Source organism: Octopus bimaculoides, chromosome 22 (genome assembly GCF_046866305.1).
Source record: "Octopus bimaculoides isolate indiv1 chromosome 22, ASM4686630v1, whole genome shotgun sequence".
Lineage (NCBI taxonomy): Eukaryota > Metazoa > Mollusca > Cephalopoda > Octopoda > Octopodidae > Octopus > Octopus bimaculoides.
The window spans coordinates 33,327,681-33,345,180 of record NC_142949.1 but is presented as its reverse complement, the minus strand read 5'-3'; the positions used below and the strand labels follow the sequence as shown (position 1 = coordinate 33,345,180).

The 17,500-nt window shown below is 35.4% G+C and overlaps 1 protein-coding gene across 1 annotated transcript; it reads left to right on the top strand.

Annotated features, from left to right (window-relative positions):
- Nucleotides 1-1,437: 1,437 nt before the first annotated feature.
- LOC149131438 (uncharacterized) lies at nt 1,438-2,197 on the top strand. The gene has a single exon (XM_089339517.1). The coding sequence runs from the start codon at nt 1,454-1,456 to the stop codon at nt 2,195-2,197; it is 744 nt and encodes a 247-aa protein (XP_089195643.1). The 5' UTR covers nt 1,438-1,453.
- The last annotated feature ends 15,303 nt before the right edge of the window (nt 2,198-17,500 follow it).

Here is a 17,500-nt window from a genome sequence, read left to right as displayed (position 1 = left end):
TTCTTTCTTTCTTTCTTTCTTTCTTTGTCTCATATATAAATACACACATATATACATAAATACATACATACATACATACATACATACATACACGTATACTGCATACCTATAATTACACACACACACATACATACACGCACACACAGATACTCACACGCGCACACAGACACACTGAGATATATATGCATGTATGTGTGTGTGTGTGTATTCTACCCGTTTTTTTTAAGATGCACACCCTCGCACACCCTCATACACATTCCAACTCACTCACGTACACGCAAGTACAGTCTCACCCACTCACACACACTTATCTCTATAGTTCACTCATCCTTTCTCCCCCCACCCCCATTATTTAATTCCCACCTTCATCTGAAACAAATTTTTCTTCCGTAATTTGTGTTTTTTTTTTTTTCCAGCGAATTATTTCGGATTGAAACCTTATTCACATGATATCAGCATGTAAATTTTTTTTTTTGCCTTTTCGACTGAGTACCGAAAAAAAAAAAAATCAAAACCAAGCTGAAGCTAACCTCAGAGAAATTTTCTTCCTCCGTCTTCCTTTCTAGTGGACTTTCCCCTGTTTCTGAAGAAGGGGCTTTGCTCGAAACGTTAAACCACCTTTCTTTCCTTCCCTGAGCGTCTTACGTCTTACAATACTTTACATGTACCACGTTATATATATACTTATATATGTGTGTGTTCGAAAAAGTGAGTTAGTGGCAATTTGATTAATAATTAAAACGAACTCTCAGTATCCTCCCAGTATCGATCTTGTATAGATCTCTTTGTATCTGACCTTTCTTTTCTCTTTCTTTTTTTTAAATTTTAGCTTTCATTTGCGTGGCGAATAAAACAGATTCCGGAGAAGACGGATTGAAAGAGACAGCTTTAAAATTTCACTTCCGTTTTATTTTTAATGACCAAAATATCATCGAGATGGAAAAAGTTCAATAAGATGAACATCGTACATTCTCACTTTTTCTCTCTTACCAACATTTCGATATCATTTACATGAAATATATATTTAATGGCGAACACCATAATGTATGAAATTGTAAATTGATTGTGGCTGACAGTTCGAGGCTGTTTCAACTCCCAGATGGAAGCAATTCCACTTCAGTTCCACCGATGAAACCCACCCTTCAATGAAATATTAGGAATCTCTACGGAGTCAGACGACCATCTAGAAATAGGAACCAAATTCCTCTAAAATCGAAACGCAAAACGTGCTGTCAAGAAAAAGCGAAAAAACGCAAACAAAATTAAAAAATGACGGATAGTTTTGGATGGAATATGTTTGAACATAGATAAACTTGGAGTTAATAAAGTGTTGAGCAGCAACAGTAGCAGCAGTAGCAGCAGCAGCGGCGGCAGTAGCAACATCGACCATAATATACAGAGGTGTATATAAGCTCAGAGCAGTGCTATCATTTTGTTTTGTGTTGATGAGAAAATGCATCGGTTCCAATCAATGGGGTTTCCCATTCTGTCACCGCGGCACATGACCTCGCCCACCTGTGACGATTTGGGAATTCCTCATAACAGCGAGGAACCACCGTACACGCTAGGATTATTGCAGCTTAGCCAACAGGATCAATACAAACAACAACAACATAACAACAAAAACAACAACAACCACAATAACAACAGCAACATCCCCAACGATATCAGCAACAGTGAAAATATTAACAGTAACGGAGGCAGCAGCTCTAATAGTGACAATAGCAACATCATTAGCAACAACAATAGTAATAATAACAACACCAACACCACCACAAACAACAACAACAACAACAGCACCAACAACAGAAACAATAAGAATAGTAACGGTAATATGCTGTTGGCATGTCATTTCTCGTCTGACTCCAGTAATTTCGGTTCTATTCTCCAAACGGAGGAAGGAAGAGGAGACCAGAGATTTCCGATGGAGTCAGATCCCTCATCAATGGCAATCCCTGCTAAAAAAAACGACCCCTTTTCACCCCATTGTCTCATTCCACTTCCGAGTCATCTAATGGATTTCAATGGTGGGTTTGAACCAGCGTTTATACGGAAGCGAAACGAACGGGAACGCGAAAGAGTACGTTGCGTGAACGAGGGCTATGCCCAGTTGAAGAAGCATCTGCCGCTGGCACAAAAAGACAAACGGCTCAGCAAGGTCGAAACGTTGAGGACTGCTATACATTACATAAGGTGAGTGGTCAATCAGTAATCTTTTGAATAAGGAGTGCGTATGGATGGCCGGGAGAATGCGGCATTGGAAAAACAGACCGAGAAGTCAACAAAGCTAAGTCTTTCACGAGCACTGAGGTTGTAGCTATCAATGCTGTTTCCTGTAGTTGTAGCTCCAAATCAATACCGATCGGCGGTTTCGGGTTCAGTCCCACTGCGTGGCACTTTGGAAAAGTATCTTCTGCTATAACCCCGGGCCAACCGAATCCTTCTGAATGGAAAGAAGCCCGTCTTGTATACACACACACACACACACACACACACACACACACATACATACATATATGTTATAATTTAGAACAAACAGTAAGTTGTCATAGTACTCGGAGTTTCGAATGTCTGCTTGCTTCTTCCATAATTAAAATTCTACACTTACCGAGCTGAGTTATTCTTCGCAGCTGACAAAGCTGAATGACATAGAAACACATGCGTTCTACGATCTAATGATGTCACTCACAGACCGAAACAAAATATGTATTTAAACAAGTTTAAAAAGAGAATTTTCTCCCTGTGCTATGCCTGCAACGATAGGGCTTATCACGTTCAGCTACACTTAAACGTGCCGAACATGACTGTACAAGAATATATTTGTTACAATCCGGACCCAATTAAGTTTAGAATTGTTAATCTTCCTCTGAAGTAAAAATTTAGTTAATAAAATGTATATACTTCGTCTTTTGTGGGGGCGTAATATATTTTCGATATGAATTTTAGAGGACACATTAATAAATAAATGAATAAATAATGTCCTCAGTATAGTAATTAAATATAAATTTAATACGATAATGGAAATAAAATTTAATACGGTAATGAAATTAAAATTGAATGCAGTAATTAAGTTAAAATTTAATACAGTAATGAAAATAGAATTTAGGTCAAAGGCATAAGAATGGATTGTAAATATGCTTTTAAAATGGTGAGATTTGAGGTGACATTGAGCTTGTGGTGTTTCTAGCAGAGGAATCGACCAGCTAGGGGCTTCCCAAAATGGCTCATCTAAAATTTAACAGTCTAGATTGAGGTGACTCGGTCAATCCCTTCTTCGTTGCGTGGTTTGAATGGTTTTAGATAAACGTCTCGTCTAGACAGCAGGATTGGTATTAATTGGAATCAGACCGATAATAGAAATACGTAAATTGAAGTTTTAGCGCTACTGTTGTTGCTGTTGTTGTAGATGACGGTGATGATGATGATGATGATGATGTGGAGGATTGTGTTATTGTTGTTTAGTCTCGGCATACCAGCCGTGCCATTCCTGTCTGTTTAAAGGAATCTTGAATCATAAAGTCAAAAAGAAGGACGTTTAGTGAAATTAGTACGCGAAGACGAAAAAAAAAAAATTACAAGCCAAGAAAGTAAAACAACAACAACAACAACAACAACAACAACAACGACAAGCAAGCAAGCAAAAAGAAAAAGAAGAGGAACTAGTTGAATTAATTATGTTAAACATTTGTTACATTTAATTAAGAAGGAAACACGAGTGAACAGCGAGTTGGCTGTGTTTAATGAGAAATGATAACGAAAGAGAAACTACTTGAATTTGATTTAATGTACACACACACACACACACACACACACACACACACACACACACACACACACACACACACACGCTGACCACTACACACATATATTTTTTCTCTCCTTGTTTCTTTCTGTGTTCCTTTCTGCTGAAGAGCGTAGGCTCGAAACATTAAAGACTTTCTCTATTCACGAGCGTTATACTAATACACCCATTTGTTGTTTACACCACCTGTCTGAACCTTTATAATTCTCGTCTCTTGTGTCTTTTCCCAGGTACCTGGAGGATATGCTTCAAATGAGCAGCGACACAACCAAAGGAAAGATCTGAAAGAAAAGGGACAGAAGAACAACTTCATTTATTTGTTTACCTGTGGCGAAAACGGTGACAACTGCGGTGACGATGGAAATTGGTGGTAGTAGTGGTGGGGGTGATGGTGGTGGTAGTGATGGCGATGATGGTGGTAGTGGTGGTGATGGTGGTGGTAGTGGTGGTGATGGTGGTAGTGGTGGTGGTGGTGGTGGTGGTGATGGTGGTGGTAGTGGTGATGATGGTGGTAGTAGTGGTGGTGGTGGCAGTGATGGTGATGGTGGTGATAGTGGCGGTGAGGGTGATGGTGGTGGTAGTGTTGGTGATGGTGGTGGTGGTGGTGGTGGTGGGGTGATGGTGGTGGTAGTGGTAGTGGTGGTGATGGTGGTGGTGGTGATGGTGGTGGTAGTGGTGGTGATGGTAGTAGAGGTGGTAGTAGGGGCGGTGATGGTGGCGTTCGCAATTGTAAGACATGGGTGATTTTGACGGCAGTGGTGGTGGTGGTTGTGGTGGTGACGATGGTGCGATTGAGGTGACGTTTTTGTAATATCCTCACTCATCCGACGCCCCGCCCCGTGGCAAATAAAAGAAATCTACTGCTACTACTACTACTGCTGCTGCTTCTGCTGCTGGTGGTGGTGGTACAACTACTACGAACAATACCACTACAGCACCACTACAGCACCACCACAAGCACTACCACTACTACAACTACTACTAACAGCACTACCACCACAACGATCACCGCCACCACCACCACCACTACTACTACTACTACTACTACTACTACTACTACTACTACTAACACCCGTTGAGATAACCGTAAATTTAACTACGCAATTTCTCATTTTTTGTCTATTCATTTGCAACATTAGTAATGAATAAAAGAAGAATAAGAAGCAGCAGCAGTAGCAGCAGCAGCAGCAGCAACATCACTTGTTGTTGTTGTTGTTGTTGTTATTGTTGTTGTAGTAGTGGTGGTGGTGGTGGTGGTAAAATGAAGTAAAACTGGCACAGCAACGCCACCATCGCCACCATGATCGCAGTCACCAACATCACCTCCACCACCACCTCCGAAAACAACAACAACAACAACAGCAACAACAACAACAACAACAACAACAACAACAACAACGTCAACAACAACAAGATGACATTAATGTGTGCAAATAGCACATTCCGATCTCTTCAGAATGGCATTTAATAAAATAAAATGAGAAAATAATAAAATAAACAAATTAAAGTTCTCCCTTCTTGGTACATACATACATACATACATACATATGCATACATATATATATATATATATATATATATATATATATATATATATATATATATATATATACACACACATGAATATATATTTATGTATATATGTATAAATATATATTTATGTATTTACACACATATACACGCACACCTCATATATGTATATGTGCGTGAATATGTATATACGTATATGTATATATATATATATATATATATATATATATATATATATATATATATATATATATATATATATAAATATATATATATGCATATATATATATATATATATATATATATATATATATATATGAATATATGCATACACATCTACACACACGCGCGCGCGCATATTTATATCGAATGGGTTATAAAAAAACTATTAGAAGCAAAAATTAAAAAGTTAAAAAGTTGTTATTTTAGCTAAACTAATTAAGTTAGTAGTAACTTGCCTATATCAGGCAATATCCGATATCTAACCATATCATACTGTACCGTAACTGGCAATGCCATAACATATTGTACAACAACACAGAGCGGCGTATTATTTGATACGCCGTACCATTTGATTCACTTTTCCATACAAGCTATACTGTACTACATTATGTTGTGCCACATCATATCATGTCATAACAATAAAAATGGGATCCTGTAGTGGTCAGTTGACCTGCTAGATTTAACAGCCTAATCTCTTTCAAACAAACGCGCAGGCGTGGCTGTATGGTAAGAAGTTTGCTTCTCAACCACATGGTTCCAAATTCAGTCCCACTGCGTGGTACCTCAGGCAAGTGTTGGCTCGGACCAACCAGAATCTTGTGAGTGGATTTGGTAGACGGAAACTGAAAAGAACCGGACTGAATGGTACTGCCCAGGTGTCGAAAGCATAATGATATCCGTGGGGCAGCTGATGATGGAGGTATGCTGAATTGTTGGTAGGGCTGTGGAATAGTATTATAATACATCCTTTTGATATATATTTTCTGGCTAATATATATAAATTTATATCGCGGACTCCTTAGTATATCCCGGGTTTCTGCGGCCGATAGACGTTTATATTTTTTAAGATTTTTATTATTTCTGTGGGAGGTTTTGGAACGTAACACCTGCAATAGTCGAAGGATTACTGTCTATATTCTTTTATTCTTTTATTTGTTTCAGTCATTTGACTGCAGCCATGCTGGAGCACCGCCTTTAGTCAAACAAGTCGGCTCCAGGACTTATTCTTTGCAAGCCTAGTATTCATTATTATTATTATTATTATTATTATTATTATTATCATTATTATTATTATTATTATTATTATTATTATTATTATTATTATTATTATTATTATTATTATTATTATTATTATTATCATTATTATTATTATTATTATAATTAATTTTCTCCTTATCACAGGTTTTGTTGGAGCTCCTGGAGTCTTGCATCCGTAGCGGGCTTACTACCTGCAGCCTACGGTACCATGCTATTCGTTCTTTTCACTTACCTAATACTTACCTGATTATTCCGGCCGTGCCAACGAGGCAAACCTTTTGTAACAGTTCGACTGGGTCCCCTATACTAATTTCCTTTATGTTCCTCTTGATGCCTTCTGATACTGTCCCCAAGGACTCAGCAATAATTGACAATATCTTCACCTTCTTCGTTTTCTATAGCCGAGCTATTTCGTATTTAAGAGGACTGCATCTATCTATCCTTTCGCCTTCCTTCTTGACCATTCGTGGGTCAAGGAGACATGCAACGTCAACTATATAGCATATGTGGTGCATCTTGTCCACCACCACAAGTCTGGCCTCTTATGCTCTAGCACCTGATCTGTTTGGACTGGAAAGTCCCACAAGACTTTACTAGTCTCCGACTCTGCTACTCTCTGCGGTTTGTGATCATACAACGTCTTGCCTCTCTCTAGCTCTCACTTTTCGCTCAGTTTCCAATGAAGCGCTTTCGCTACCTGATCGTGTCACCACAACTTGTAGTGGTTCTGGACAAGTCTAGGACATTCGTTCGTGACATGGAAAATGGTTTCATCCATTTTATTGTAAATGCGGCACGGCGGAGACACTTGCTCATTATTACTCTACTACTACTACTACTACTACTACTACTACTACTACTACTACTACTACTACTACATAATGTTCTTGCTTTTGGTACTATCAGGAACAACAACTATCAAATACAACAATAAATATGACGTCATACAAAATGGCCTCCACTAAATGGCTGCCTGCAATCATTTGATAAGAAAATTTAATTACCAAAACATGTCTTTTATTTTAGTTTAAGCTTACAAGATTGCAATCATGACGCTCTCCTTCGGTGAGAGTTCATTTTATATTTTAGCTTCCTCATTTTTATTTTAATGTGAAGAAATAAACTCGATTGTTGCTCCCTCTTTTGGTTACATCTTAGTGTTTGATTATGTGTTTTTGTTTTGTAGTTTACGAATAAATATCTGATTTTCATCCTGTTTTCTTGCATTTATTGTCTTCTTTTTATTACCAAGAAATATCTGAACGAAAACGCTGCGCCCTCTTGTGGTTATTAAGTATGGTACTTACAAATAAATATCTAGCTGAGATCGTTACGCCCTCTGTCGGTCAGAGTTTAGTTGCTTAGATGTTAGTTGTATTATTTATTTATGGTGAAGCAATTTTTCTTTCTTCCTTTTCAAAAACTATTTTATTAGTTCAAGATAGGGCGGTGGAGTGGACGAAGTGGTTTTTTTGGTGGGGTATTAAATTTCATACTTTTATGTTTTTCTTTGAAAATTTAGAGTGCAGTATTGTCGAGTGGTTAGGGCAGTGGGACAACTAACTGAGGATTCTGTGTTTCGTGTCTGTAGCGAACAGACAGCCTTGTGCTTTAAGACCAGGATGCTTAATTTAAGTTAGTCCGGTTCAGCCCCTCTATCTGTTATTAGGTACTAAACGGTCGTAACATTGCTGCAGAAACATACTGTTCATAGTAATAATATTGACTTCAAATGTTGACTCAAGGTCAGCAATTTCAGGGGAGGAGATGAGTCGATTACATCGATCCCAGTGCTCAACTGATACTTATTTTATCGACCCCGAAAGAATGAAAGGCAAAGTCAATTAGTAATTATTTCATTGAGTCTGAAAGGATTAAAAGCAAAGTCGACCTGAGCAAAATTTGAGGTCTGCTCACTGAGGTATGCTTTCTTTATCATCTTTCAGCTTAGCATTAGCAAATACGCAGCTACACATGCGCAGATCAGTCAAACTAACGCAACACTAGCATCAGCGTTTGTCCTCATAGTTTTATAAAACTTCGAAGAATAAATCGACAATTTATTACATAATAGAGTGGAACTCTTTGTTTTACCTTTGGTGTTCCATTGTTCTACCAACTACACGCATTCTTATAATATATACACATACATAAATATATATATATATACGTGTCTATAAATATATATGTGTATATATGTATATATGTATGTATATGTATATGTATATATATATATATATATATATATATATATATATATATATATATATATATATATATATATATACACACACATATATATATCTGTATGTGTATATATATGTGTATTATGTATTATATGCATCTGTGTGTTTATGTTTTTATCTATGTATATGTGTATGTAGATGTATGCATATATATGGGTGTGTTTGTGTGTGTTCTGTATATGTGTTCGTTTGAGATTATATGTATATGTATATGTATATGTATATGTGTATGTATTATATATATATATATATATATATATATATATATATATATATATATGAACGTATGCAGGAAAGGCCTTTATATACCACATACCATATAATTTACGACATTTTACGTGACTCAGTTTTTGTATCTTTTAAAACTTATCTGACAGGCTTTGACGTTAAAATAGTTAATGCCATCGCGCTTTGATGCCATTGGTTTGAAAACGTGCCAGAAATTACGTTTTATTACGGACGCGTTATAAAATACTAAGGCTGTGACTTAACAGTTTCTTTAAGAACATCGCACAAGATAACTTGTGACTTGTATTGTTTCTTCTGGTTGCTTATGTTCGGAGGCCGAAAATTTGCCGAAGTGAACCTTGTTCCATTCTTTAAGTGGTTGCAGAGGGCGATGTCGATTAAAGTTAGAAAGCAATAATCTACTGGCGAACATACATACATACATACATACACACACACACACACACATATTCAATCTACTTTGGCGTTTGATGAAGGTGGTATTGAATATATGTACTGAATACAAAATTATGCGTGTTATGTGAAACCCCACTTTACCTTGATGTGTTCCCTGTTATCTGGAATATGAAGTATCCAGTGCCTAGCTTCTAAATTTTGTTTCTTGCGTAATAACGACGTAAATGTCAGATGTGACAATATACATTTTTAGTAACATAAAGGTGATTTTAAATCTGTTTTGTTATATTACAGTGTTTGCCTTTGTTTATAAATGAGTGGAAAGGAGACAATAACGATACTTCCTCTATGCTAGTGTGCGTGCATGTATGAGTGTATGTGCGAGGGAGTAAGTCGATTACATAGACCCCAGTGTTCATCTGGTGTTTATTTTATCGACCCCGAAAGGATGAAAAACGCCAAGTCGATTCGGTGGCATTTGAACTCAGACGGACGAAATGTCGCTAAGCATTTTGCCCGGCACGCTTACGATTCTGCCTGCCCGTACTGACAAGGTGTTTACCGAGTCTATGGAAAATGATTGAAAAAGCCCTGTTTCCCATCCCCCCGCAGTCTAAGGATGTATATGAGCATTTAACGAAAAAAAAAAAATGAAGAATAGTTGGTGAATTTCAGTTGTATATTAAGTCTTATGAAGAAAAGAAAACTCATGAAATTGCGTCCTCAACAGTTATTCCCCTAGGAAGCAAACAACAACAAGAACAATATCCATAGACAGAGAAGGTAAACTGGGACAAGCTGCTAGCCGTTTTGCACACCAAATAAGAATTCTTACTTTAAAACCAATATTTATTAGATGACAAGCATAGAAAACGCTATTTTATAAAGTTCGTTGGTTCACCTTTATGGAATTTGAATGTCATTATCCATTGGTGGTCTTTTGAGTACTTTAGCTCTTCAGTGTAGTAAGTTAACTTTAGTATCTTAACAGAAATGTGTCATACGCGTTAGAATTACGCTAACCACGATACGGTTATATTGAAGAATTTCCCCAAATGCTAAAAGTTAATAAGTTTTATAATATTCGGCTGGAAGCAATCAAGAATAATATCTTCGATTCCTCGAAAAGCAAGATTTAAATGAGTTCCACGAGAATAAATAGTTCAATAAACAAATCATGATATTATCTTCGTGTGATATTTGAACATTGCTCAATAATGATAATAATAATAATAATAATAATAATAATAATAATAATAATAATAGTAATAGTAATGGTAATAATAATAATAATAATAATAATAATAATAATAATAATAATAATAATAATGATGATGATGATGATGATGATGATGATGATGATGATGATGATGATGATAATAATAATAATAATAATAATAATAATAATAATAATAATAATAATAATAATAATAATAATAATTATAGTATCTGTCAAGACCTACCAAAAACTGAGCAAATATAAAGATCTTGAAATAGAAATTAGCAAAATGTGGAATCTGAAGACGAAAACAATACCTATTGTCATAGGTGCCCTGGGAATGACAGCGAAACGGGCTGATTACTACCTAGATCAGATTCCAGGAAACCCCAAAATGGCTGAAGTTCAAAAGATAGCGCTCATGGGAACTGCCCATATCCTACGTAAAATACTGTCTATGTGATCTCAAATTTTAAAGCAAACACATAATTTTCTTATGGTTTCTTAAACATTCACTTGAACAAAACTGTACAAATCCAAATATATGGTACCCTAGGCATAACACCTACATGAACTTCTAACTTGTTGTCTCTTGAGGTCTCTGGATGAGACTTGGATCCAACTTGTACAAATGCAAAACAAAAGTCAAACATAAAATAATAATAATAATAATGAGGAACTTTTCAACACCACCTTGTATATATTTCAAAGAGGTTCCAATCGTAATTATCATTACTTCTGAAATTCAGCCATAGTGTATCTAGGGCAACATTATTCAGTGTGTCCTTTATCGTTACGTATTTTTGTTTCGTTACTAAGGGAGTAGGGTGCGATTTAATAGCAATTTAGCTGTTATTTCTAGCAACTGGTTCAGCGCTCATCTAACCAATCTTCTCCCGTCTTTGTTTTGTTAACAGCTGTGAAGAAACATCCGCCATAGTGGAATTTCAGTTAGCGAACATACCAACGAATATGGTGTCGTTCATTGTTATATATTGTTTATATTATTTTTTTTATTTTAAGATTTCTTACACACACACACACACACACACACACACACACACACACACACACACACACACACTCATGTGCGTGCATTCACACGTGTGCACACGCACGCATATATATATATATATATATATATATATATATAGACAGCAAGCGCGCACATACACACACATTTACAAATACACACACTTACAAACAGAAACACACACACACACATGTATACGCATTCACGTGTATGAACACGCATCCATATACGCAGCATGCGCGCACATACACACACATATACACACGCACGCATTTACAAACACACGCGCACACACACACACACACACACACACACACACATACATACATGTTGAAACAGAGAGGCAGAGAGGCAGAGAGAAAGGTACAGATGTAAATACGAACATATTATTTCTCTCTCTTTCTTTCTATCTCTTTCTTTCTATCTCTTTCTTTCTATCTCTTTCTCTCTATCTCTTTGTTTCTCTCTCTCTCTCTTTCTTTCTCTCTCTCTCCCTCTAGCTCTCTCTCTCTCTCTCTCTCTCTCTCTCCCTCTAGCTCTCTCTCTTTCCCTCTAGCTCTCTCTCTTTCCCTCTAGCTCTCTCTCTTTCCCTCTAGCTCTCTCTCTCTCTCTCATACACACACCAAATGCGTATATAAAGTACTCAGATATATACACACTACAGATATATACACTTCCTTGCTCTGTCTCTCTCTCGCTCTCTCACATGCACTCTCTTTCTCACTCCCTTTCGCTCTCTTTTGCTCTCTCTCTCTCTCTCTCTCTCTTACACACACACACACACACACACGATCACAGACACACATACTGTCTTTCTATCACACGCACACGCACGTAGCGTTCATTTCCCTCCATAAATACACACATATATACAATTTCGCTGTTAGTTAGATAGCACTAGCAAGCTAACTGCTGGATTAATAAAATATAATTTGTTTTCAGGTTTGTGAACAGTGAAATGGAAAAAAATAAAGTAAAATAAAGATAAAAATTACTAAATAAAAAACACCCCCAAAAATAAATAAATAAGAAAAAGGAAAAAAAACAAGAAAAATAACTATCACTCCCCCACCGCCAAAGCAAAAAAAAAATACGAAAAAGGAAAAACTAAAATAATAATAATGGTAAACTATAAAATCTTGGCCGTATATCAATGAGTGAATTAGCTGAGAGAATAGAAAATAACAAAACTAATAGAGAAAAAAAAGAAATTGACAAAAAATAAATAAAAAGCTAAAGACAATAATTAAAAAATAACAAAAAGCGGGAAACCAAAAAAAAAAAAAGACACAAACAAAGAAAAATAACATCCAGAAGCACATATACGCGCAAAGAAAATATAAAGAAGAGAAAGGCTCCAAAATATAGCCATACCCTGCCAAGAATTGTTCTGCTATAGTTTTATGATAGATCTATGGAAAAGCAGCTATCAACGCTTTCACCTTAATGCGAAAGATACAAAGGCATTAAATCCAAAATGAAGTTTAGCATAAAATTACTTCTCGCTTAGGTTGTGAACGTTAGTGTTTTAAAGAGAAGTGAAATGGTACAGAGCCAAAAAATTTACAACACGCGATAGTAAATGTGTAACCGAAGAAACTAGGTTTAAGTTACGAATCTTCGTGGGTATTTTAGACTATTCTTGCTTGTTGTTTTTTTTCGTTTTGTTTCGTTTGTTTGTTGTTGCTTGCTTGTTTGTTTGTTTGTGTGTTTGTTTGTGTCTGTTTTCTCTTTATCAAAACATGAATGAATTTAATGTATCGATAATATGAATGAAGATACTAGTCTTTTGTTTTTCTTCTATTTTCCAAGTTGTAAATTTAAAAAAAAAAAAATGTTTAAAAAAGAAAATTTACTTTTTTTAAAGTTCCGACCCTCGCCTACGCTACACACACACACACACACACACACACACACACACACACACACACACACACACACGAATGCGTGCACATACAGGCTCTGTCCCACAAACATATGCAAACAAAATGGTAGTAACAACTTGAGTTTTTAAACTATTTTAATCGTGAACTTAAAAACTAAAAGTTAAAGCTTGGGTTTAAGTAGAGCTGCGAATATTATATCCCTATTGCCTACCACTCTACATGACAATAGCAACAGAAATGACGATGCTTAGAATTTAACTTGCCGCCATTTTTAACGTGTTCCTCAACACGTTTTCTCTTCTCAGAAAAATAAATAAATAAAAGTAATAAATATAAACGGCTACTTTCCAGATACGAAATTATTGTATTTATTTTTCTAGTTTAACATTTTTTCTTTGTTCTAAATGTATTTGCAACATAAAGAACATAATCTTGTGTTGCAAACTAAAAAAATATTTAATAGCTGCGACTCCATTTTACATTGCGAATCTTCTGCTAAGAAAGAAATATTAACGTAAATTAATTAAAAAAATTTTTTTTACTTGTTCCAGTTATTGGTCTGCGGTCATGCTGGAGCACCGTCATGAAGGGTTTACTAGAAAGAGTCGAAACCCAGTATTTACTTTTTAAGACAGGTACGTAACTCTATCGGTCTCTTTTGCTGAACTGCTAATGTTACAGGGACGTAAACAGACCAAGACCGGTTGTCAAGTGGTGGTGGTGAACAAACACAGAGATACACACACACACACACGCACACACACACACGTACAGACATGCACTTATATATGACTGGCTTCCACACAGTTTCCGTCTACCAAATTCAATCACAAGGCTTCGGTCGGCCAGGGACTATTACAGAAGACACTCACCCAAGCTGTTATGCAGTAAGTCTGAACCCCAAAACTTGTGATCGCAAAGTGAGCTTTTTAACCACACAACCATGCCTACGTCTATAGTATATATATATATATATATATATATATATATATATATATATATATATATATATATATATATATATATATATATATATATATATATATATATATATATATATATATATATATATATATATATATATATATATATATACGTACGTACATAAATATCATACAGTATAAATTACGCTCATGATTCCGGCAAATAACTTCAATATACTGTTGGGTGAATGTTATTTCAATTTTGCCGTTCGTATTTTTACGTAGAACGGCGAAGTTTCCCTGATCAATGTTATTTGGTAACTTAGACCCTTCCATCCAAGCAGAATAGATTTTCCAGCCTACTGAAGATTTTCCGCCACGATGATGAGTGTCAGCTTCTACCAAACAGGAAATCTTACACTCGTTGAAGAAAGGATTATGTTCATATTAACATTTTAATGGATATAGGTCACATAACTTTTAAACTTTTAACGTTTGGTTGTTTCAGTTATTAAGACTGTGGTCATACAGAGGCACCACCTTGAAGAGATTTTAGTCCAACAAATCAACCCCAGTACCTATTATTTAATCTGGTGCTTATACTACCGTTTTCCCTGAGTGCTACGTTACGGGAACGTACACCAACCAACAGCGGTTGTCAAGCTGTGGGAGACGACAGATATAGACGCAATGACACGCACACACATATGTATACGACAGGCTATCACACAGTTTTCTTCTCTGATATTCAATCACAAGGTAATTGGTCGGCCAACGGGTATAGTAGAAAGCATTTGCCCAAGATACTTGGCACAGTCGGACTGAACGCGAAGCGAAACCCCGTCCCCTCATTGCAAGCCTAGCTTCTTAACCATACAACTATGCCTAAACCTATGTTTATAAATACTTATTCATATACATACATACATACATATATACATATATATATATATATATACATATATATAATATATATATATGTATATATATATATGTATATATATACATACATATATATATATATATATATATATATATATATATATATATATATATATATATATATCTATATATCTATGTATATATATATATATATATATATATATATATATATATATATATATATATATATATATATATATATATATATACACACATGCTCATATACATACATGTGTATGTGAGTTACTACGTGAGTGTGTGTGTGTGTGTATGTGCATGCGCGTGCGTAATCAGCAGCTGTACGAAAATACGAAAAAATTCATGAACGTTTTACCTGCTTATGCTAAAACAATATACAATGGCATTCGTTAGGATTTGCTACTCTGGAATAAATATCAAACCTACGACATATTCTGAGTACATTCCCACGTTTAAACAACAGAGGATATTGGTGTTTTGAATCTCCCGTCGACGCCAATTCAAACACGGTATCACTATGTTTGTTGTTGTTGAGTTTATTGCTGTTTAACCCTAGGTTAGCCCTGAACAAGCAGACCCGAAACGGAAAACAGTCCGCTGCCCTAACCACTGGCCCATTGCGCGTCCACAATGTCCGGTTTAGCACGGCATCGACTCGTTAGTCCTTAAGATATGATTAGAAAGAAATTTTGGCTGCTATTTTGTGCAGGTCAGGGTACATTGTTGTGGACATCTCGTTTGATAGATAATCTTTGACTGTATCTATTTCTTAGCTTCTGAACAATCTTAATGGGGAAGCCGCAAAAATAAGAAAAAAAAAAAAAAAAGGAAATAAGAAGAAACTAAAAACCTATAAAAATAGAATAAAATAAGTTATAATAAAGATGAAACGTTCTATAGATTTCCAAATATTTTCGATATTGAAAAAAATACGATGACCTACATAACACAATATATTATTAGTGTGTGTGTGTGTGTGTGTGTGTGTGTGTGTGCGCACGCACACATGCTCATACATACATACATATATATATATACATACGTAGATGTATATAATACATATATGTATATGCACATATATACGAATACACACACACACGTATATATATATATATGTCTGTGCGTATATATATATATATGTGCATATATATATATATATATATATATATATATATATATATATGTATACACAGAGACACACATACATACATATATATTTATATGTATGTATATATATATATATATATATATATATATATATAAATATATACATATATATGCATATATATATATACACACACATGTACGCATATATACGTGATTGTAGATGTGTGTATTTCTCTTCATAAAGATGTGTATGTGTCGGTGTTTGTGTGCGCATTCATAAACACGCATACATATGCGAACACACACACACACACACACATATATATATATGCATACGCATCTATACTTTTGGTGTATGTTTTTATTAAAAAACAGTCGAACATTGCAGGATGATATTTTTCTGTTTCACTATCAAGCTTTCTTTTGATGCAGTTTCAATTACAAACATTTACAAAAGCAAGTATAATGATGATGATGATGATGATGATGATGATGATGATGATACTAATAGTTTAAAATTTTGGCACAAGGCCAGTAGTTGTAGGGGAGGTGGTAAATCGATTTCATCGACCCCAGTGCTCAACTGGTACTTAATTTATCGACTCTGAAAAGGATAAAAGGCAAAGTCGACCTCAGCGGAATTTGAACTCAGAACGTAGCGAAGCGGCGAAATACAGAAAAAAACTACGGTTTCCACACATTATAAGAACGGATCTTATTTCCAGAGATAGTTTAGATTTTATTTTCATAGATAGTTTCCACACATTATAAGAATGTGTGGAAACTACGATATCCACACATTGTAAGAATGGATCTTATTTCCATAAATAGTTTAGCTTCCAACACACCGGTTTCTACTCATTTTACAAATTATTCTAAGAAGGAAAGAATTTGTAGAATAAAAAGTAATGTACTCTTATATTCAATA

What these genes read in the sequence shown, in the direction of transcription:
- LOC149131438 (XM_089339517.1), top strand. Translation starts at nt 1,454, where the DNA reads ATGCATCGGTTCCAATCAATGGGGTTTCCCATTCTGTCACCGCGGCAC.